At 31.1% G+C, this 25,160-nt stretch overlaps 1 protein-coding gene across 1 annotated transcript; it reads right to left on the reverse strand.

Moving 5' to 3' along the window:
- Positions 1–2,953: 2,953 nt before the first annotated feature.
- Positions 2,954–12,095, reverse strand: LOC7495957 (V-type proton ATPase subunit d2). Its single transcript, XM_002324004.4, has 10 exons — positions 11,714–12,095; positions 11,474–11,594; positions 10,983–11,090; positions 10,798–10,900; positions 5,012–5,092; positions 4,820–4,905; positions 4,612–4,671; positions 4,472–4,520; positions 3,723–3,857; positions 2,954–3,344 (listed from the first exon to the last, which is right to left on the reverse strand). Exons 1-10 carry the CDS (start codon positions 11,892–11,894, stop codon positions 3,213–3,215), a joined length of 1,056 nt encoding a protein of 351 aa, XP_002324040.1. The 5' UTR covers positions 11,895–12,095; the 3' UTR covers positions 2,954–3,212.
- Between the last annotated feature and the right edge of the window lie 13,065 nt (positions 12,096–25,160).

Raw genomic sequence — 25,160 nt, forward strand, 5'->3', positions numbered from 1 at the left:
TACATATAACATTAACTTTATTTATGTAAATATATTTAATTTATTAATAAAAACTTATTTATCTTTAATATTCATCAAATATTTCATGTATGAATCTAATATTTGATTAATGAATATAGAGTAAAAATAAATTTCTTGGGACAAAAATGCATTGCAAAGAAAATTATAAAATTATTATAATTATGGAATTTTTATTGCATCAAAGTATTGTTTATAAATATTTATGTTCAATGCTTTATTAAAATTGAATGTTAATTAGAGTTGTTAGGACTAATATATATTATGTTCTTTTTTTTTATGAAATGAAACAATTGTTTTCATAAGTTGAAGTATGAGGAATATCTAGAACTAATATGTTGGTGCTTGTTGTTAGAGAATAATATAAATCATATCTTGGAGCCTCGCCTAACAGCTTAAACTTTTGGGTTGAGATGGTTCTTTGACATGGTATCAGAGCCTTGATGACCAAGCGGTCACGAGTTCAAATCTCACCATTCTCATTTATTTGATAAAAATTAAGCACAAGGTAATGTGGGCATGTGCAAGTTTCAAGCCCAAAGGGTTTTCACTTGAGGGGGTGTGTTAGAGAATAATATAAATCATATCTTGGAGCCTCACCTAACAGCTTAAACTTTTGGGTTGAAATGGTTCTTTGACACTTGTAAGATGACATATACACTAAATTGACTTGTATGAGAATTCCATATGAAGAGATCATTTATGTCTATGAAAAGGCTCACGTGATGGTTGTGTAAGTGATCTTTAGACTTAATATCACTAAGTTATTTTATATAGAGAGTTATGTTTTGATCCTACTACACGTGTCTTAAGCAAGGGTAACAAATGGATAAATATTGGGTATAACATTAACTATATTAATGTATTTAAGTAATCAAGAGAGAATTCATCACCTTAAATGAATTAGAAAAAGTGTTTCATCTGTTCTCAAATAGTATTGATTGTAAATCTTTGCGCAAGGTGGAATAAAACTTGAAAAGAGTTTCAAATCTTATTTAAAAAGTCAATGATTATGGTGTTGAAAAAAAATATGATTTGATAAAGTAGACACACTCCACATTATATTGTATAAACCAGAATATTGTTGATGAAGAGATAATAATTACACCGAGAAACTAATAAAAATATTAAGTCAAACCACTTATAATTTTTCTAAATTTAGGGGATCATGAAAAATTATTAAACATTGTAATTGATCTTCAAATATAAATCAATCAATTGTTTAATTAACCTGCATGAAAGTTGTCTTGACATAACCCAATTGACTTGGCAAATCTAAAAGAACACAAATGATCAGTAAAAAACGTGGTTTGGATTAAAAATAAATAAATTAAAGATGGGCATCCTTTTATTTAAATATTGAGACAAACATATTGGATCGATCTAGGTTTTATAATTCAACTTACTAAACCCATAACTTGGATCATACATTCCACCGAGTTTAACAACCTTGAATTTTCATTTTAAACTAATGGTATGATAAAAAAGACAAACACTCACAAAATTGAGCTCCAATCAAATAATAAAATATTTGTTTGAGACTATGATAACTTCTTAGAAAGCAAACTGAAAAAAATTATGAAAACAAATTTCAAATCAACCAAAAATTAAAGAATGCAATTGAAATAAAAAAGGAGTAAAAAAAAAATCAATAAAAAAAAATGAAAGATGGAGTTTAAAAAAAGAAAAAAGAAAAAAAAAGGCTTGACCGAGTGAGTCAACCTTGAAACCTCTGGACCAAATTCCTTGCCTAGTTTGGGTTTAAAATTAACCTGCATAGGAGTTTCCCTGAAATGACTCAGTCGACTTGGCTTATCTAAAAATATCCCAGACAATAAGTAAAAAACATAGTTTGACTTTGAAAAAAAATTCAGGATGACATTTTTTTTTTTAATATTGAGACAATGACATATTGGATTTACTCAGGTTTCGCAGCATAACCCATCAAACTCGCAATCTAGATCATGGACTCCATGGGGTTTAACAACTTTATTTTTTTAACTATTTTTTACTTGAAGATACGATAACAAAAATAAATGCTCATAAAATTAAACACCATCCAAATATCGAGACATCTGTTTGAAATTGTAATAACCTCATATAAAATAAATTGAAATAAATTGTAAAGAAGAATTTAAAATCAATTAAATATTAAAAGATAAAATTAAAAAACAAAATGCTACAAAGAATTCAATTAAAATAAACGCTCAAAAAATTGAGTATTAACTAGTTATAAGAGTTTGTGTTTGAAACAACAATAATATCATAAAAAATAAACCGAAATAAATTATAAAATATAATTTATAATTTATAAAATATTGAAAGATAAAATTAAAAAAATTTAATAAATTTTTTTTTTGTTAACATAAACAGTGAAGGAGTTATTTTAGTAGAGAAGGTAATTTTCCGGGCATTTTCCTTTGTGACCTAGCAGTCGCTACAGCAGGTAATCTCATTTGAAAATTAAGGTTAGGCTATGAAGCAGGTGAATCAAATGTAACGCACAAGTTGGATTGAATATACTTGTATTATATAAATATATTTATAGAATATTTAAATTTTTTCCTTAATATAATAAGATATATACATTCATACCACCTTAATTTCACCTTAATTTGGAAAACAATTACATAAATAATATTTATTATTTAATATATATATTATTTTTTTATTAATTAATAAATAAGAAATGTCTATTAGATACTCGATAAATAGTTCATAAATATCTATATTTCTTGTCCATGTCAAGAAATCCAATGGCGGGGTACCCATTTTAATGCAGTAGATCCTCATTTATTCACAGATACTCAAATCCTCATTCATTCATGCAAGTTTGAATTACTTGTATAATTCCTCCTCCCACATAAAAGATATTATAAACTCCAAACATCAGAAATTCAATTATAGCATAATCATCAGTCGTCTTGCACCATGCTAAACAAAGTCATTTCTCCACAACCATAATATTTTTGAATACTGATACATTATTTGTGCCTCCAAATAACAAATAAAGTATTTTTCATTTTGGGAATACAAATAAAACATATTTCGCCACTTATTTTAACCCACATCTCCAAACAATATAACTAGGCATGCTCTGCAGCTTAAGATCATCAACAGCGTCATGGAAAGGCAATTTACAGTGGATTATGCAAAAAGGCCACATGCTTCATTTCTAATGGCCTGTAAAGCAACTAAAATATGAAGACAACACTGTCATGAACTCTAGACTTCTGATTCTGAGCCACACATTCAGATATCCACATCAGATTCCTGATCTCCTGCTCCCTCAATCTTATGTATGCAAAGAAGACAGCATAATGGAACTGCAGACCAAAGAAGACATAAAGCAATTCATGAGGCATAAGAGGATAGCAGGAATTAAATGAACTAGAGAAGGGGACTATATGAATGCCACTGCATGCTAGGGCTACATCAGTTAGGTTCTTTTTAAGCAGTAAGAAATCAATAGTTCAGAATTATTGTAAAATTGAGGGTTATTCATGAACAAAATACTGTTTCCAGAAAGTAAAAACGCTCAAATTGAAAACTACAAAAAAAGAAAAGGCCATAAAAAATAAGCCATGCTCTTCCTTGCAATATATGAATCTACTTTGAACAGACAAGATAGATGGGGCCAAAAGAGGGGGTCATCTTAGAATATGGAATCAGTATATATGCCCTACTCAGCCACCAGTACAAACCTGTTGCTCAAAAGCTAAGCACAGCCTCTTCACTTCTTCTTCATAAAATGCTTTGTCAAGCAGCTGACTCTCACCATACGACAACTTGGCAAAGATTGACTGATAAGGTGGATATTTTTCCATGACACCACGAACCTGCAATGGCAAACAACCAGAAGACCCAGAATCACGATATATGTTATATACATCATTCTAGGAAATAAAGCAAAAACAAGTCAAAGATAAAAACACTTGTGTCAAGCAACTATTTATAGAGAAATCCTTCATAATTTCATTTTACCCACTCATCACATCAAATGACCAAAAAGACAGTTGAAAAAAAATTCACTATATGACCTTACAACATTTTGAAAACAAATTAATGTTACAAGTTTCTTCTTGAAAGATTCAAAGACCAATAAGAGCACAACTATTTGGCCGAGTAACACAGAGACATCAAATAGATCTCAACATGGCCTTGATGAAAATTGAATTGAAACAAAAATGAATGGTAGGATTTCCTATAAACATGTTTATTTACATGTATCTTCCGAAATGAATAATCATTACCATAAGCCAACCATTCCAAAAACAACCAGGCAGGTAATTTCAATCCACAAAATCATTCAGTTCTATATAAGACCCCATTTAACAACAGCTTATTGAAAAACAGAAGGAAAGAGAAAAGCACAAGGCTGCAGGAACACAGATTGGAAGATCTTTGACCGGAAAAAGAAAAAGATTTGATCATTCATAAATCCATAACAGACCTGATCCAAATCCTCACAGACAGCAAGTTCCTCATGTCCATAGGGGTAACTGTTCAATGAAAGCACAAGCTCATCAGAGTGGCGCATTACAGAACAGCAGAAATTATAGAAGGCACATCAAGAATCAGAAAATAGCTTACAGCAAGCCAAAATTCGAGTACAGTTTCCTACGATCCTCCCGGGTCAGCTCAGTGCCAATGCTGAACATAGCAAACAAATCAATGACATCAGAATGGATGGAAGGTAAATTGAACAGTTAATCCCCCCCCCCCCAAAAAAAAAAAAAAAAAAAAAAAAAAAAGCCCAACATCTCTCTCTGTCAAGTTTAAACTGGGAACACTAACAAACCTATTTATGGTGATATTGACAGCCCTTCTGTCAGCCTCAAAGGAGAGGAGGTCAGACATGATCTCAGCTGTGGCACCTCCAAGTTTCTAGTCAAAGATCACATTAAGTTTAAGTTTATAAGAAAAGAGCAAAAGGCAGAACTTCATATATACCAGAAAGAGATTTCATTATCCTTCTTGTGGGTAAGCTAACCTGACAAAACCTGTAAAAATCCTCAAGATATGCCTTGTAAAGGGTATTCCTCATAATTTCAATATTCATGTCATCCAAGTCCTAGAAATGCCAAAACATTAATACAGGCAGAAAATCCAGAAGATATAAAAACATAAAGATGTTAATAGAAACAATCAAATATTCATATCACCTCACAACAAAGATCCTACTGCCACCTTTGCTGTCAAGGACCAATTAGGAGGCACATGTGTACATGTGAGCATACATACAAGTTAGCAACTAGGTGTGAATAAATTCGTTACGATGTTAATCAGGTAAAAACATATGGTCTTTAATAGGCCAAAATCATCTTGTTTGTCAATGTTTATTGGTCAATAATTTTAATTCAACAGCATCACATGACGCAGGAGTTTTTGGATTACTAAATATTTTTCCTTAGTTATTTTACTTTTCTTATTTAGTTGGAATCCTAATGATAGTTAGAGTCTATATTAGCCCTATAACCTTAAATAATGATTCCTTTTCCTGTAAGGATTAGGATTAATGCCTAGAACTAGTATAAATAGGGTTGTCTAGCTTATTTTTCAGACATTTATTATGTTATTATCAATCATTATACGTTTTAGAGGTTCTCTACAGACCCTAAACCTATTTTTCTAGTTCCAACTTCAATTTTCTTCTAGTTTTAGCCAAAGATTCTGTTCTTTGCTGTTTTGAGTGGATTTCTCTTCCCGTGCTAATTCAAGTTTGTATTAGAGCATAAAAGATCCTAGATTTTTTTAGGTTTTGATCCTAAACCATGGCTGGATGTGCTAGATGTTGTGGATGAGGAAATCAAGATCACCAAGTAGATATGGCTGCACTGAGACAAGAAATTGAAGAATTGTCATGGGAGCCCAAATGGAGAATTTGCAAGGCAACCACAACCCCTTGGACATGTCAGAAGGTGATCTTGAAGGTGAACATGTTGATGAGGTGGACAAAGACCCTTTTCATGATGCTGGAGTAAGAGGTAGATTTGAAGAGTGTTTAGCCCATGCCCTTGATCTGAATGGAGGAATTAAGATAGAAGTTGCTGATTTTTATGAAAAGATGCATGTAGAGGGTTATTTAGATTGGGAAGCTAGCTTGAATAATTATTTTGAATGGAAAACTATGGCTGAAGCTAGGAAAGTGTTGTTCGTTAAGCTTAAATTGAAGGGCACTGCACTTCAACAGTGGAAGAGAGTTGAAGAGCAGCATGCACAGCAAGGTAAGGCTAAAATCAGCACTTGGGAACATATGAAAGCAAAATTGCGCAAGCAATTTTTACCACCTAATTAAACAAAGGAGTTGTAATGGAAATTTCATTTATTAAAACAAAGAAGCATGTCTGCAAAGGAGTATATGACTGAATTCAACAACCTTTCAATTCACATAGGGCTGAATGAGGTAATGAGCGACATCGTGCTATCTAGCCGGCTTGAATCAATCTATTAGGGATGAAATGGGAGCGGTTTGATTATTTAGTCTTGAAGATGCACAGCAGTATGCATTGATGGATGATATGGTGATATGGTGTAAGGAGGCCAGTGTTTGGAAGACCATGGATTGCGCAAAGCAGTGCTAGAGCTGTTCAGAGTGTTAAGGATGACCAAACAGCTCTTGGAAACAGTCAAGAGGCATCTATTACCAACCATCCTAGTGGGGGGGAATTTGACAACCTTGATAGGAGTGAAAAGAGGAAACGTTTGATGACGTTTGGGGCTCCAAACAGTTCTGGATCTACTTTTCCTACAGCTGGCAGCAGCTCCCAAATTTGATGTTTCACTTGTGGAGAAAGGGGGCATAATTCTTATGATTGTCAGAGTTAAGGGTGAATTTAGCTGAGCTAGAAGAACAAGAAGATGATGTCCTATCACCTATTTATGATGAGTATGTTGAAGAAAATGAAGAAGTAGATATTTATCCAACAAACGAATCTTTGGAGATTCAAAAAGTGATAACCACAGACCATGAAGAAGAGGAAGATTGGAGAAGGAGTAGCATCTTAGAACCAATTTATGATGTTTCTTCTGATGACAAGCAAGAAGACGAAAACAATGAACACAATGATGATGATGCCAATAAAAATCTAAAAGTTGAGTATAAAGAGAATATCATAGTTATAGATCCACAAAAGAGATTCATTGGGTTAACTTATAATGATTTTTTTTACTTCCTGAATGATACCATCTCAAGGATAGGATATTACAAAGATTCTAAGTTGGGAAGACATGTTGATGATGCAAATCCATGCCATACAGTCTACTGTTTTGAAGATGAATGGACGAGAGGTGAAATCACGAGTAAAAGTTCATATTGCTAGATTTAACCTAAGGGAGCTAAGGCTGTTATTAAATGTTGTCATACAGTTGAAGTTTCGAAAGAAAAAAGGATGGCAAGTCTTGGTTGGACATCAACAAGAGATCAAGGAAAGAATGTTTTCAACTCAAGGGTTTTTTTTTTTTTAACCCAAGGGAACTGGCGCAGGAGCTTTTGGAAGAATAAATATTTGTCCTTAGTGATTTTACATTTTTTTTTAATTAAGTTTAGGAATCATAATGCTAGTTAGATTCTATATTAGCTATATAACTTTCAATAAGGATTCTTTTTCCTATGAGGATTAGGATTTAGTCCTAGAACTAGAGTAAACAAGGTTGATAGGTTATTATTCAGACATTTTTATATTATAATCACACATTATACATTTGAGAGGTTTTCTACAAACCATAAACCTATTTTTCTGGTTCCAACTTCAATTTTCTTCTAGTTTTAGCCCTAAAGTTTCTGTTCTTAGCTGTTTTGAGCTGATTTCCATTCACAAACTACGTCAAATCAAATGATATTCTACTTACACGTGAAACTAAACAATGATAAATGTCAAAATTCTACTTATGACTTGGAGTTCTATGCATTGGTGAGAGCCATATGACCATTGGGAACATTATTTTGGCATCTTGAGTTTGTAGTTTATTATGATCATCAAGCATTAAAATAATTAAATTCAAAGAAGTTGAATGACCGTCATGTTAAATGGAGTTCTTTTCTTGATCAGTACAGTTTTACTTTGAAATACAAGACTGGTGAATCTAACAAAGTAGCTGATGGGTTAAGTAGGCAGTCTTCTCTATTAGCTGTAATAAGTATGCAAGTTGCGGGGTTCGATGAACTCAAAACTAAGTATGAAACAGACCCCTATCTCAAACTGATTTTGGAGAAATTAAAAGGGCCAACAAGTTTGGATCAGTTACCATATAGGTTGCATGAAGGTTATATATTCAAAGGCAATCAATTATGTACTCCAAAGGGATCATTGCGCGAACAAATAATGTTGGAGCTTCATGGTAATGGATTAGGTAGTTCTTTTGGTAGAGACAAGACTTTGGCAATGGTGATATATTGTTATTATTGACCACAAGTGTATAGAGATGTGGATAGGTTGGTAAAAAGTTGTTCTGAGTGTCAATTCAGCAAAGGTACTAAATAAAACACTGGTTTGTATACTCCTTTGCCAATACCAAAAGCTCCATGGATTCATTTGAGCATGGATTTTCTCTCAGGAGTTTCAAAGACAGCAAAGGGATATGGATATGATTCTATTTTGTTATGGTGAATGATTTTCAAAGCTGGCACACTTTATTCCATGTTTCAGAACCTCTGATGCTACATATATTGCTGATTTATTCTTTAGAGAAGTCATGAGATTACATGGTGTACCTTCTTCGATTGTTTCAGATAGGGATTTTAAGTTTATGTGGCACTTTTGGAGGACTTTATGGAGGAAAATGGGGACTGAATTGAAATATTCCAACGCTTATCTTCCTCAAATAGATGGCCAAACTGAATCTATTAATCAAAGGTTGGGAAACTTTCTAAGATGTCTAGTTGGAAATCACGTGAAGAGTTGGGATTTGGTTATTCCTCAAGCTGAATTTGCTTATATCAATTCAATTAATAGATCAATAAAGAAGACACCATTCAAAGCAGCATGTGGACTCAAGCCACAACACGTTCTTGATTTGGTGTCATTACCTCCAGAAGCTAGAGTTAGTAATGACAGTGAGGCTTTTTCCGATCAAATTAGAAGGGTTCATGAAGAAGTAGGGAAAGCTTTAAAGGCTAGCAATCAATCCTATGCCACTGCTGCAAATGAACATCACAGGATCAAAGAGTTTGAAGAGGGAGATTTGGTACTTGTACATTTAAAGATAGAAAGGCTTTCTAGGGGAAAATATCATAAACTCAAGTCAGGTAAGTTTGGGACATGTAAAATATTAAAGAAAAATAGTTCCAATGCCTATTTTATAGTGCTGCCATCTGAATAACAGGTCAGTAAAAAATTTAATGTTTGTGATCTAGTTCCATTTGAGGGATTTGATGGAGAAGCAGCTGAAGTTGCAAAGAAAATGGTTCAACCACCATAGGTGCAACAAGATGTTATCGAAAAGATTTTGGGCCAGGTAAAATATTAATGAAAATTAGTTCCAATGCCTATTTTATAGAGCTGCTGTCTGAATTACAGCTCAGTCTAATCCATAATGTTTGTAATCTATTTCCATTTGAGGTATTTGATGGAGAAGCAGCTGAAGTTGTAGAGAAAATGGTTCAACTACCAAAGGTGCAACAAGATGTTATAGAAAAGATTTTGGGCCATGTAAAATATTAAAGAACATTAATTTCAGTGCCTATTTTATAGAGCTACAGTCTGAATTACAGATCAGTCTGATCTTTAACATTTGTTATCTATTTCCATTTGAGGGATTTGATGGAGAAGCAACTGAGGTTGCAGATCAAATGGTTCAACTACAAAAAGTGCAACAAGATGTTATTGAAAAGATTTTGGGCCATGTATAATATTAAAGAAAATTAGTTCCAATGCCTAGGTTATAGAGCTGCCTCCTGATTTACAGATCAGTCCAATCTTTAACGTATGTGATCTATTTCCATTTGAGGGATTTGATGGAGAAGCAGCTGAAGTTGCAGAGCAAATGTTTCAACTACCAAAGGTGCAACAAGATGTTATCAAAAAGATTTTGGATGTCAAAGAGGTCAAGTCAAGATGAGGTACAGACAAGCAATTTTTGGTAAAGTGGTTCAGTAAACCAGCTAGTGAGAGCACTTGGATGGCTGAAGAAGGGTTGAAGAAGGCTGAACCTGAGTTACATGATGAATCCATGAAGGTTTTCTCACCTGAGTCAAGTTTTCCAATCCGAGGGGATTGACGCAGGGGTTTCTGGATTATTAAAAAAATTTCCTTTGTTAGTTACTTAGTTATTTTACTTTTTTTATTTAGTTTAGGAATACTAATGCTAGTTGGATTCTATATTAGCTATATAACTTTCAATAAGGATGTTTTTTCCTACGAGGATTAGGATTTAGGCCTAGAACTAGAATATATGTCGTTGCTAGGTTATTATTCAGACATGTTTTATATTATATAATCAATCATTATACGTTTGAGAGGTTTGCTGCAAACCATAAGCCTATTTAGTTCCAACTTCAATTTTCTTATAGTTTTAGCCAACAATTTTCTGTTCTTTGTTGTTTTGAGTTGATTTCTCTCCCCACACTAAGTCCTCACACCCATCAACAAAACAACATGGTAGCATAATATGTGACTCACAAACAGGAATGAACAAGTTGTCGATCATTTCAAGTTGCCATAAAAGCCTATTTTATGCTACACAACAATGTATGAAAGATTTGGCGCAGAAGTGAATATCACAACTGCGAGAATCAAAAGAAAATTAGAAGCGAGACAAGCAAGTGATGCTGTAACATACATCTGATGTGATGCACTCTGAGAAATATGGTGCCAGGGGTGTGTCAACAAGCACCAATCTGTAAAGCTCTCGCATATTCTGAGCAACAGCCAGGGTGGCAATACTGGGGGCAACACAAATAGAAATCACGAAAGGTTCCATAAACTATCAAGTCTAAAAGGCAGCACAACGTAGGATAACAAAACCTGTCAAACATGCCCAAAGGATGGCACTTCTCCAATAGCTCCTGAACATCTCTCTCATGCAAGGTTCCGGTTACAATCAAGACAACATTGTCTATCATGTGACCATATCTGGTCAAAACAGAAGGACAGGGTTAGCCTTCTCTGCCTATTTCTAGAACAATTAAAAAATATGCAACCAACCTCCTAAATTAACAATATGCACAACGAATTGCCCTAATGCAGTGCCCACCTGTTTCCTAGAAGGCAAGTTGGGTACTGCCGACGAAAGTAGCAAAAAGTAGACATTATGCTGATCGATCCAAGACTAACCTTAACGAAATATCTATATACTTACACGAAACTCTCTATATTGAAACGCAATATGCAACAGTAACCTCATATCATATTTCAAAGCACATGGTGGATCTATCTATAGAGGAAAAACACATACCCAAAGATCTTAAGAGACAAGGAAACCAAATAAGTAAATGGAAAAAAGGGTGTTGACATACGTGCAATACTCCAAGAAGGTGGATAAGGGCTCTGTGGCTTGGGTTAGCATGTGCTTGTACTCATCAACTAATTTCAGAGTGCATTTCTCCACAATAGTAATGGTATGCAACGGAGAAGGTTCTGCAACCCAAAATTAGAATTATAAAAATCATAAGATAAAAGAAAATCATCAGATCTCTTCAACTAATTACAAAATTGAAGTAGATAGATCACAATAAAAACAAGAAGACTGCACTGACCGTTTTGAAGATAGGGACCGTACTCGGTAGCAGAGAGATGCATCTTGATATCATCAAGGGTTTCACACTGGCAGAGATTGTTGTAATCAGATGCTGTTAAAAGCCCTGATCTGTGTCCCCTCACGATGGCTTCCAGGTACCCTCCATGGATGTTGAATGTCATGGCCTCGAATCCGTACATTTTCAGACCCAGATAGATCCTCTTTTATTATTATTCCAAATATTTGTGGTTACTTCAGGACCACGATGAACAAGGTGAAGAAGAACCAGAGGGCAGGCTCTCCTTGTAATCAAATCTTGAAAGATCAAAATGTCTCTTTTTTCCTTCCTTTTTTTGGTAATGACAGGAAGGACAGTGCTGCCTGGTTTTGTGTTTATTTATTTATTTATTTTAAATGATAATTTGATCCGTTTCTCTTGTTTATTATTATTATTATTATTATTGGGCTGGCCAATAATACACTTTTGGATTTATGGACTGAAAACGTTGGGGCTCTTGATTCACAATTGGGCTTTGAGCCCGTATTCAACGGGAGATAATGATGATTTGTTTTATCTATATTCATATAATTTAATCATCAATGATATTTGTTACTTTCCATTACAAATATGCTAATGTGAATAACTATATATGAAATTTTTGTATTTAATAATCATCAAGGATTTATGGACTGAAAACGTTGGGGTTCTTGATTCACAAATGTTCTATTTCATTGTTTCATTTATCTTATATTTATATTTCACTACCTATACTCATAAATTTCATTAATAAAGTATTTTATTAATAAACTATGGAAAGATATTGATAATAATTTCAAAAAGCTTGACACTTGTAATAATACCAATGTCATAAATGATCGTAGTTCCATAAGATTTGACAAGAGGACCACGAGCATTTACTGTAAGAATATGTTTTCATCATTTTTTATACGACATAAGTAACCTTTCTATATAAAATTTTCATACGAGTCAGTTCAATGTACATGTCATGTAACAAACTCTTATATATTAGTTTCAAGTATCTTTTATACCTCAGCTTATGAGAACAATTACTTTTTTTTATAAAGAAAAAAACATAATATATACTAGTTTCAATGATTCTAATTAATATCTAATATTAATAGAGCATCGACCATGAACATTTAGAAATAATGCTTTGATGCAATAGAAATATCATAATTATAACAATTTTATAATTTTCTTTCCAAAGCTTTTTTGTCTTAAGAACTTTATTTTTACTTCAGATTTATTATTAAATATTAAATTCATTAATCAAATATAAATGAATATTAAAGATAAATAAATAATTTATTGATAATAAATATGCTTTTACATTATCAAAGCCAGTATCATGTATAACCAACTAATTATTTACATGGCTTATATACTAACACGTCGACCTAACCATTAAAAACAAGTTTAATCAAAACATCTCCAACTTGACAAAAACTCATTGAAAACTTGTCAACACATTTTTTAAAATGTTTTAGAGTTAATAACTATATGTTAGGTTTACGTTGGTCCCTAAAACTATGAGACTCTTCGCCTTAACTATTAAAAAACAAGTTAATTCAGAACATCACCAACTTGATGTAAACTTGACTGTGTGATTTGAACTCGTTTTAAGATTAAAAACCATATGTTAGGTCTATATTAGTCCTTAAGACTAGGAGATCCATTGATCTAACCATTAAAAAATAAGTTTAATTAAAACGTCGTCAACTTAACAAAAAAAAATTGAACTCTTTTTAGGGTTAAAAATCATGTGTTAGATCTATGTTAGTTCCTAAAACTAGGAGACTCATTGACCTAACCATTTCAAAAGTTTAAACAAATAATGTTAAAGGAGAAAATCAAAACACAAACCACAAAAAAAATATATTAGGTTTCACCAAGACTCACACTATTTAAAATTATAGTATTGTGATACATATCAAAAGCTAGGCACAAAATAAGCAAATATAACTCAAAAAGATTGAAATCAAAGATTAGACATAAACCCAAACATTTATTCCAAATAGAGCATGAGTTTATACATTAACGAACATTGTTGCTGCTGCGAAAGAGATGCTGCTATTTCTAGATTTAAAGATTAAAAATGACATAGTTTAGAGTTGGGCACTTTATAAAAGTTTTAGATCTCATTTTCAGCTTTCTAACTTACCTAAGCTTGATCTGTTCTAACTTTTATAACTCCAAATGTAGGTTGAAAACCAAAACAGGGTTCGAGTTACAATTAGTTTCTGGATAGATTTAAATTTCATTGGTTCTATTATATTTTGAACTTCAAAAAGGCATAAATGGGTTTTGGGCTCTTCATAAAAGTTTTAGGCTTACATCCTAGCTTGCTATAAAGAAAAAAAAATGTTTAAAACTAAGGTATGTAGCTCTAGTTAAAACCTAAAACCATATAGTGTTCTAATGTGACTAGATTAGACTGTTTCTTGCAAGTCAAATCTTCATTAGTGTATATCCTCTCTCTCTCTCTCTCTCTCTCTCTCTCTTTCTCTCTCTTGTTTTAGCTTTTTTTTATTCTCTAATTCTGCTTCTTTTTATACACTTTAAAGAAAGACCTAAAACCATTTCTTCAATACTCAATCTAGGGCAAACTTTATTCAAACTATTTCTTTTCTCATATATTGGATGAAGGAAAAATATGGTTGTTTTTAGTGTGGTTCGTTAGTAAAAAAATATGATGAAGGTTGCGTTTATTTTGTTTGATTGTACAAAATTTAGTCCTACAAAAGGGATGAAATGGTGTGGTTTTTGGCTATTTTTTGAAAAGTTAAGAAACAATCCATGTGGATATAGGCTAGAAAAAAAAATGTGAAATATAGTATACTTATTCCATATCGAAGACTTATTCTATATGGATGTAGGCTATACATAGTTATCCTACATTGAAAAATTAAGAAATAATTCATATAGATGTGGGCTATAAAAAAATAATGAAATGTAGTATAATTATCCCACATCAAAAAATTAAAAAATAATTCATGTGAATGTAGCGATATATAGTTATCCCACATCAAAAAATTAAGAAACAATGCATGTGGATATAGGCTATAAAAAAATATAGTATACTTATCCCACATCAAAAACTTAAGAAACATTCCATTTGGAAGTAGGCTATATATAGTTATCTCACTTTGAAAAATTAAGAAATATTCCATATGGATATGGGCTATAAAAAATTTAAAGTGTAGTATAGTTATCCTACATCAAAAAATTAAGAAACAATCCATGTAAATGTAGTCATATATAGTTATCTCACATCGAAAAATTCAAAAACAATGTATTCAGATATAAACTATAAAAAAAATATGAAGTGTAGTATAATTATCCCATATTAAAAAGTTACGAAACAATTCATGTGGATGTAGGCTATAAAAAATATGTGAGGCTAAGTATTCATAAATTAATTTTATATTTTTTTGAATTTATTAAAAAAATTTAACAAATGTAAAAAAATAAAAAACTTGAGTCTCACCTAGGTTTCAGGTTGACCTGGCGGGTCTCTCGAGTTTGACTGGGATAAAAAATATGTGAGGCTAAGTATTCATAAATTAATTTTATATTTTTTTGAATTTATTAAAAAAATTTAAAAAATGTAAAAAAAAAAAAACACTTGAGTCTCACCTAGGTTTCATGTTGACCCGACGGGTCTCTCGAGTTTGATTGGGCCATTTATAAGCCCGAGTTTGTATGATTTGAAACTCATACAAACTCGGGCCTTGAGTTGACAAGTTGATCTCGAGTTTGATCAAGGCCTTGAGTTGCCCGGGTCCTAGGTCAACTTGTCAAGCTGTACTAGGTTTCATAACTATGGTTTTTATGGCTTGCTTTTAAATCAAATATCAAAGAGATGAAATATGTGCATTTTAGCTAGATTTGTAGTAGGTTGTGTGAACTTTAGGCATGGATTTATGACTATATTTAGATGTTTAGTAGTAGATAAAAAGTATTTGGGCTTTGGTTTGTTCTAATAAGAAGAAGAAAGAAAATATGAGGGAGCAAAGAAACAAAAGGTTAAAAATCATAAAATGAAATAGAATTGGCCGAAATGCATCTATAATGCATTTTTCATAGAAATTTTATATCTTTGCATTTATTCTATTAAAAAGAAGTAAAAAAATGATTGAAATGGGTAGTGAAAATTGACTTGCGACAAAGGTTATTAAAAGAAATTTTAGAAAAATATTTATACAATATTAAACAGTAAAATATGGGCTTATATTTAGTGTGTGTTTGAGAATGTTGTGCATGATGCTTTCCAATTGAAAATGCTTTAAAATATTTTTTTTTCCATTTGTCTTTTTTTAATTCTTTATAACAGCATATCAAGATCATTGAAAACACTTAAAAAGCATCAATTTGATGTTTTTTCAAGTGAAAAACACTTTGAAAAGCAGGTTGGACCACAATATCAAACACACACTTGGTGATCAAGTAGATTATTCATTTTAGGAATCAAAAAGTAATTATTGTAGAGCTTAAGTGAGGGAGAGGAAGACCAAAGGGAATCCTTGTTAAAACCATTATAGTTTTAGTGCTATTTAGAGGTAAGAAACACTTTTACCTTGTTGAATAAAGTTTTATTATGATTTGAGGAGTTGGTCATTTTAAATTTATTATGGAAGTTTTGAAATTTGTATGCTATGTATATGGATTATTGTTTTTATGTTTAGATTTTTATTTTTAGTCATGAATACTGAATGGGTTAAGTGACAATTAGAAGAAAAATTAAAAAATAAAATGGGTGTTTTTATGCAATAGGGGTTTCGACCACACTAAATGAAAGAGAGCTTGGACTTGTTGGATCAATTGACTTATAATTCATGATAAATAAGGTTAAAGGAAGAGTTTAATGAATGAGTAGTGAATTCAATTCTAAAATTCAAGAAAAAGAACATACCCCTATACTATACTAATGGAAGGTTTATACCTAGGGTATGAGCAAGGGGTTTTGTATTTGTTTGATGAACATGTCATGAATTTTGGTTAGAATTATGTTAGTTATATGGAAAATGAGTGAGTAATGTGTCAATTACAAAAAATTAAGGAAAATTCATGCTTTCTCTTTAGAAACATAATTTGGCTATTAGCCAAATAAAGAGCGGGTTAAAGTGGTTGATTTCATTTATATAGAAATTATATCAAATTGTGCTAAATGAAATAAGTGAAGTGTGAATGAGAAACCAAATTGCATGAAAAAATGAAAGAAAAATTCATATTTCCTTTATGAAAGATTCGGCTTAAGACATTTCTAAAAAAATAAATTGAGTTGTTTAATTTGGTAGAAAGTTTATGCTTGAATGTATTAATAAAAAAGCCTAAAGGGCGAGGGAAGTGAAAATTAAAGGAAAAATTGAATACCAAAATATATATATATAAAGAAATTTATAATTTTCTTATAAGTGGTTTAAAAGTTTGTACAAAAATAAAATGAGATTCCAATGGTGTTCATGTTGTGATGATGTTTGGATTTATGTGGTAACAAGAGAAGCTACAGGTTCAAGAAAGCAGCAAATGACTATATCTAGAGTTCACACATATGTTTTTATTTCCACCATTTAAATTGTTAAAAACTCTAATTTTTAAATAACTAAAATTCTTCAACTACATTGTTCAGACACACACACACACCCTATTTGTGATGTGAATAATGAGCAATGAAAAGGGAAATTTAAAATTGACTAATACCTGAGTGATACTAGAAGTGTTAGTTTATCTAATGATCAAGAATTTAAAATTTGACTAGTACTTGAGTGGTACTAGAGACGTCATTTTATCTGACGACTAAAAATTTAAAATTGACTAGTACTTGAGTGGTACTAGAAGTGTCAATTTATCTGATGATCAGGAATTTAAAATTTAACTTGTATTTTAGTGGTACTAGAGGTGTCGGTTTAACTGTTGATCGGAAATTTAAAATTGATTAGTACCTAAATGGTACTAGAGGTATTAATTTATCTAATGACCAGGAATTTAAAATTTACTAGTACCTGAGTGATACTAGAGGTGTCATATATATTATGACCAGAAATTTAAAAATGACTAGTACTCTGAGTAATACTAGAGGTGTGAGAGTAATTGACAACCAAGACTTTATATGATGAATTTTCCTTAAGGAGATTAAATACATTAGAGCAACAAATGATCCAGATGATGTGTTTGGGCTAATTGATTTTAATGATATAGAAGAATTAATGGTATTGTTAGTTAGGATATTATTAGATTGATTAAATTATTTATGTTGGTTAATGACATTTGTAATTTAGTAATTGTTGTTACAGTTAGACATATAAATTGTTAAATGGTGTTTCTTATATTGCAAATTAATTTAATTATAGGATACTCACAAGTTCGAGCTTAGTAGTAAACTACTTTTGTTATTGCTTATGATGGTAGATTTTAATGTTGAGTATAGGAATATCATACACTTCTTATGTAATGTAATTTTGATCATGTCTTTTGAGATGTAATTATATTTATATTTAAACATGTATGTGTTAACTTAATTTCTCTAATTCATTGTAGTATTTTGCATAATCTTACTCTTTTACATCTTAAATATGAATGTATGGATTTCATTTATTAATCCTTTATAACTTGTTTATGTTAAATTTATAGGATAATGTGTAGCGTTTATTATGTGGAATGTAAAATGAAAAGTTAAAAGAAGAGAGGTAGTCTATTGATGTTGTTGAATATTAGAATGATCTAGCATGTTGGATCTTATATAAAATTGGGATTTGTGCAAGTGAATAATGATGTCGACACTTGAAAATGTTAAAATTTAGAGGAAACTTGACCGAATTTTTGGTAGAGAAGTTATATATATAAACAAATTTCCATGGTTTTACATTGTCTATGACTTTGAATATGTTAATTTGTGTTTTAAATATTAAGGTTGTTACAAGGCACCAATTACTCGCTATCAATATAATACGGGTCGTAGATATGGCATCCCATATGCCAGAGAACCTTTTTTCAGCAAGCTTATAGTGAAATGGAAGTCAGATTACAACATGTAAGAAAATAATTTATCAAAAATGACATTAACTTAATGATTATGTTTTTATATAGTTTTTCATTAATTAATTGATTTTCATGTTTACAAATATGAAAGTTGCCCGCGTGATAACATCGATGATGAAAGCATCGATGGAAGTGCTTTTATTTCAATGGAGTCAACTTGAGATGATCCAAAATGGATGCTTATGGTTAAGGCATGGTAGGGGGGAGTTTAAGGTTAGTAGATGTTTAATCAATAGTTTTAGAAAATATTTATGTTTTTTAATTTATAAAACTAATTATTTTACAAAAATGATTACAAGAAAAAAAAATTAGTGGGATGCTCCAAACTCTAAAGTGGCTAGGCGAGTTTGGAAAAATCATAGAACTATGTAAGTTTTAATGTGTGAAGTATATATTTTTTAAAATGTTTAATCTTTTTTTAATGAAATTTTGAACCAATTTGTGTGATTTCTGGTATGATGCACACACTTATGCTAAGAGAAGAGCAGAAACATATGACTTTAAGATATAAATGAATTTTAAACCTTTCTATATCACTGAAAGTGATTAGTAGAGATATCTAGAGTCCTTGACCTCAGAGGAGGGGTTTAAGAGACAGCCACAGAGTGGGTCCTCAAACAAAAATAAGAAGACTCGTGGTTTTATTAGTAAGCATACTAGTGGATCACTTCATTTTATTAATCATACAAAGCGCCTAGTAAAAGCTTACTTTATTTTTAGCTATTTCTCTTTAAATGTTAGTGATTATTTATGATAAAATTTAACTAATCTTTATTTTGCAAGCTGCATAGCTTAGACACGAGCCAGTTCTGCTTGAGTTATATATGAAAACACATACAAAAGAAGGATAAACAGAAAAGGGTACATCAGTTCGTGGATAACAGAGTCGAGGTGTTTGTTATAAGTAAACTTTGAAGTCTTTTGAATATTTTTTTAATAATATTTTTTTCTATCAACATATTTGACTCGTTTTTTTTTTCAAGTAGGAATCACATAACATCAACATGCATGCCAAACATAGAGATGACCCTTTAACTTATTTGAAGTACAATTTGGAGTTGTGGTTGGAGGTTGGAGCAACTGAATGGCCTAATAGGAATTGGGTTTATAGTATCTCTATGACTACAACTCGAGATATGAGGATGGACAGCAGTGTCTTAACCATAGACACCTCACAATCTAACCCGAGTTAGCTATCAATAGTCATTAAAAAATTAGTTCCAGAATAAATTGTTGCTGTGATGGCTAATCTGAGAGTCAAACAGGAGGTGCAGTATGAAGAATAAAGTAAGAGGCAATGAGAGTAGATGATGTCATACATTTCGACTTATTATCCTTTCTTTTTTGGACCTCTAAGAGATTTTTCTCCCTCTCCACCTCCACCTGCTACTACAGATTCTTTCTAATGTATAACGATATTTGTAATTGATTTTACAGTTAAATTAATAATATAAAATGTATTCTTGAATTAAACTTAGTTGTTTAATGCCAAATTGTTTGATTCAAATAAGTATGTATTAAAAAAACATTTATTGAAATACCAACTAAATCATTGACAGGCATAATCATTATGTTTGTGATTCCATCGGTAATGTAGATTTATTTTTTCAGAGCATTACAGAAAGTTGTGAACTATTTGATACATACTGATAAATTCACCAACAGGGTTTCATTGTTAATGATACATGATCCATTATCAATAGGTATTTCATCATTTACCCATCAGTAATATTTATTGATGGATTGACCAGTACAAACGTATGTTTTTTTTTATATTTACCAATGTAAAATTAGCTTAATAGCCGATGGAATATCCCGTGGATGAAAATCAATCTTTAGGTCGTGGATGAAAATCAATCTTTAGGTCGTGGAGGTCTTTGTAAGCCCTTGACTCTATTATGGTAAATGATTTTTCACAAGAAGAAAAAAAAGAATTAATTAAGTAAAAAGTGGAATGATATTTTTGAATTATGATATATGAACCCCATGCACTACCCTTAAAGATATAAAGGGAAACTAGATATGGGCTCACGCTACGTCATTGGTCTCTATTTTTCTTTGCATAAAAAATAATTTTTAGATACCGCAAGCGGGTTTCAAAGAAATAAAAATAATTGAGTTATAAATAAATAAATAAAACTGGGTTTAATAAGTTCATTTTATTTTAATCAGGTGATAAAAAAAATTGGCAATAACAATAAATAAATAAAATAAAATAAATCATGATAACCTGGAAAAAAACCTCTGAAGTATGTAATTAGTTAAAAATAGACATAAAAAAATCTCCATTAATGAAGATGTAAATCCATTGGAAAAACCAAACAAACAAACCAGGATTGAGTTAATCCGAAGTAGTATGATAGATATGTGAGCTAGGTAATAAAGGACAAGTCAACTCAAGTTAACTTGCAAAACTCATGGCACAAGTTATGAGATTGGGTTACCCCAATTGAAAAGAAATTTTAAAAAACCACAAAGCCTTTTTTATTTTAAAAAAACTAATGTTAAATGATGAAATAAAAAAACTGTCAGGCCACATCCATTTTTCAAACTCGTAACCAAAGTCATTAAACCAAAAGTACCAAATATGTAAAAATGGTGAAACTCTTAATCCCCAGCAAATCTAGCTGAAGGATGAATTATTATTATTATTATCATTATTGTTGTTGTTGTTATCATTATTATAACCATTATTATTACTACTATCATCATCATTATTATTATTATTATCATCATTAGTAATAGTAGTAGTGATACTATTACTATCATCACTATTATCATTATTATTATTATCACTACTTTATTATTATTATTATTATTATTATTATTATTATCACCACAACTATTATTATCATTATTATTATTATCACTACTGTATTATTATTATTATTATTATTATCACCACAACTATTATTATCATTATTATTAGTAGTACTATTACTACTACTACTACTACTATTATTACCATTATTGTTGTTGTTGTTGTTGTTACTGGTACTATTACTTTCTTTTTATCATTATCATTATCATCATCACAATTATTACTATTAATAATGTTATAATAAATTATTATTATTACTACTATTATTATTACTATTATTATTATTATTATTGTCATTATTAGTAGCATTATTAGTACCATTATTATTATTATTATTAATACTACTACTATTATTATTAGTATCACTACTACAACTACTACTACTATTATTACTACTACTACTAATACTTCTATTGAAAAAAAAAATATGAACTTGATTTGAAATATAAAATTAAAAACCATAAAAACTTTGACAAAAAAGTAAAAAAAAAATAAGAAATTAAAAGAAAAAGGACCAAATTAAAAAAACATCAAATATAACAAATAGGAATTGAAGGATTAAATTGAAAACAAATAAAACTTTAACAAAAGAGAAAAGAGCAAAAATCAAAAATCAAAATCAAAAGGATTGAATCTAAAACATCAATACCAATAAGAACCACGGTTCATTTTTTCATGAAGAAGAGAGAAATGAAGGGAAAATATAAAAGAAAGGTCTATTAGCGATAAACCAGCTATTGTAGGCTTACATACGTCGCCTAGAAAGGAAGAGGACACGCCAAATAATCAAATGAGACGGCAGAAACATATTTTCCACCACCAAGAGGCACCGTATACACCGCTCATATCATGCATGCAACTTTTCTAATTAAAATGATATTAATTAAATGTAAAATGATGTTATCACTCTTAGTCAATCCAATAAGTACAAAAAACAATCGAGGTAAAAAGACCTTACTACCCCTAATTTTATGGCTTGATTTTTTTGGTCCCAATGGTATATTTATAATTTAATTGTATATAAACAAAGAAAAATACCTGCATAACCCACCTCGATAATGTTAGCTTTTTTTTTATTTTGGGGTATTTTTATCATTTTACTATTCATTAAAATATAAAAAGACAAAAATTCTTTCAAACAAATTTAACATGACTAATGCACTGTGAGAAAAGATCAAACACCTCTAGTTCAAAGACGAGTAATTTTTTTTACAAGACTATAAACATCATTTCACTATTACAATGAGTAATAAAATGAGTTTATAGCCACAATGAATTCCCTTTCCCCTTTAGGTTTATACTAGTATATTGGTATGCACTCTGCAGCAGGTCAATATCATTTTTTTAAAAAAAATATTAAAAATATAGAGAATGTTTTAAGCTCCTTGAGTCTGGCAGTCATGGCAGACCCAAGTGAATTGGATCTGGCAGCCATGTTAGACTCGCACCTAAGTCTGCAAATGTTGGTAGACCCGCGCCTGGTTCTGGCAACCATGCCAGACCCGTGCGCCTTGGTCTGACAACTATGTCAAACCCGTGTCTAGGTCTGTCACCAAACATGGTTGTCAGCTCGCGCCCGGGTCTAGCACCAAACATGGTTGCTAGACCCAAGGTGCTTGGGTCTAACAACTCTTACCAGACCCAAGCAAACAACAAACAAACAAAGAAGAATTGTGTACTTTAATTGTCAGGAGAGAGAAAAGAAAGAAAAAACACAAACAATCGATTACCTGCGGCAATCCAACCATGATATTTCTACACGTGCTGCATCATGTGGAAGAGGACGGATTTATCTAGACGGTGAATGGCCAGATTTGGCCACCGGGAGGCGTCGCACATGCCTTCTTAATGGCACAGGCGTTGTCCACTCGTTGTGGCGTGTGGAACACGCGTTAGCAGTTTTTTGAATAAAAAATAGAAAAGACAACGTGACAATACTAAATGCCCCCATTGTCCTCTTAATTACACTTCATACCCAAGTAAATTTTACTGTCGCAATCCATAGTAATCTGTGTCTAAAGTTACAGTGAAAACCCCATGCTATTTACCTTTTTTTTACACAAACACATACGCACACACACACATTTCCTACTATATAGGGATTCAATGGATGGAAGTCGACAATTAACAGACTATTCCTACTATATAAAAGAGAAAAACTAGTTATTCTCCTCAATAATATTAGAAGTTAGTAAAATCATTGATTTATACATATATGTAAAAAACAATGTTCGAGGGGAAAAATGCTCCCTAGCTTTTGTGACGGCAACATAAATTGGATATGGAGAATGTCTTTAACTTCCGAATGGACAGTGGCAGCAAGTTTTTCTCTTTTGGTTATAAGAAGAGGCTTGATTACGACGAGTTTGTGAGCATTAAAGAATAATATAGAATTATATATAGTGTCTTATCAATTAGCAATAAATTTAGTATCGAAACATTTGGGCTTTCTATTCAAAGATTAAGAAAAGATATTACAACCCAAACAAGGTCGGAGCCAAGAATTATATTTAGGTGGTCAAATTTTAAATTTTAGTAGTTTTTGCTTAAAAAATTAAGTTTTGCTAATTTTATAGGGGCATATTAACAATGATTCTTTCAAGGACTAGGCCCCACCAGCTTCCCCGGCTCCACCCCTGGATCCAAGTATTAAAGATAAATTCACTTAAAATAGTTCGATACAAATAAAGTGTAGTTTAATTATAATTTAGTTCTTGTAGTTTACCAAAATAAATTAATTAATCCCTATACTATAAATAAACAATTAAATAGTTCTTTTGATCAATGTTGATCGTGATTAATTTAATAGTATTTGGTCCAAAAATGTTTTCTTTTCTTCTCAAACTTTCAATGAAATATCAATTGTAATCCATCAACCACCTTATAAGCAACGGTTTAAGTTAACCTTGTATTCAATGTGGCACATGGTCGATCACAAAATCACACTTAGAATTTTCGCATATTTCAGTAGTGATTTTTTTTGTTTTTTTTTTTCTCTAAATCTGTTTTTTTTTTCTAATTTTATATTTTGATATTTAATTTATTGGAGATTGAGTTTATTGTAGTTTGTTATATACGTTGTTAACTCAGTTGACTCGAATTTTTTTTAATTGGTATTTTTTTTAATATCATCATTTAACATTATGTTAATTAGGATTTAGGCTTCGTGATTTATTTCAATTTACTTTCTATGAGATGTTATCTTAGTCTCATGACTCGAGTCACAAGTTTAACAGATTAACTCAATTGACTCAAGGTATTTTTGTCTTTTTTAATTGGTATTTTTTCAAATTTGTCCTGCAACATTAAGTTGATTAGGAGTTAGGTTTCATGATTTGTTTTAGTTTGTTTTCTATGAGATTATCCTAATTTTATGATTTGGGTCACATGTTTTTTAGGTTAGCCCTAGTAGACTTAGGTTATTTTATTATGTCTTGTTTTTAGATTGCTTTTTTTTTTTAATTTCATCCTTCAACAATGAGTTTATTAAAAAGTATAATTCATAATTTATTTTGATTTGCTTTATATGAGGTTATCACAATCTCATGTTCTTAGTCACGAGTTTAGCATGTAACTCGAGTTAAC

This window comes from Populus trichocarpa, chromosome 17, assembly GCF_000002775.5.
Source record: "Populus trichocarpa isolate Nisqually-1 chromosome 17, P.trichocarpa_v4.1, whole genome shotgun sequence".
NCBI lineage: Eukaryota > Viridiplantae > Streptophyta > Magnoliopsida > Malpighiales > Salicaceae > Populus > Populus trichocarpa.

What these genes read in the sequence shown, in the direction of transcription:
- LOC7495957 (XM_002324004.4), bottom strand. Translation starts at nt 11,894, where the DNA reads ATGTACGGATTCGAGGCCATGACATTCAACATCCATGGAGGGTACCTG. An exon ending in ATTTTTACAGGTTTTGTCAG is followed by an intron (nt 4,906 to 5,011) that starts GTTAGCTTACCC and finishes ATCTTTGACTAG; the next exon opens with AAACTTGGAGGTGCCACAGC. An exon ending in GCTTAGCTTTTGAGCAACAG is followed by an intron (nt 3,345 to 3,722) that starts GTTTGTACTGGT and finishes TTTGGTCTGCAG; the next exon opens with TTCCATTATGCTGTCTTCTT.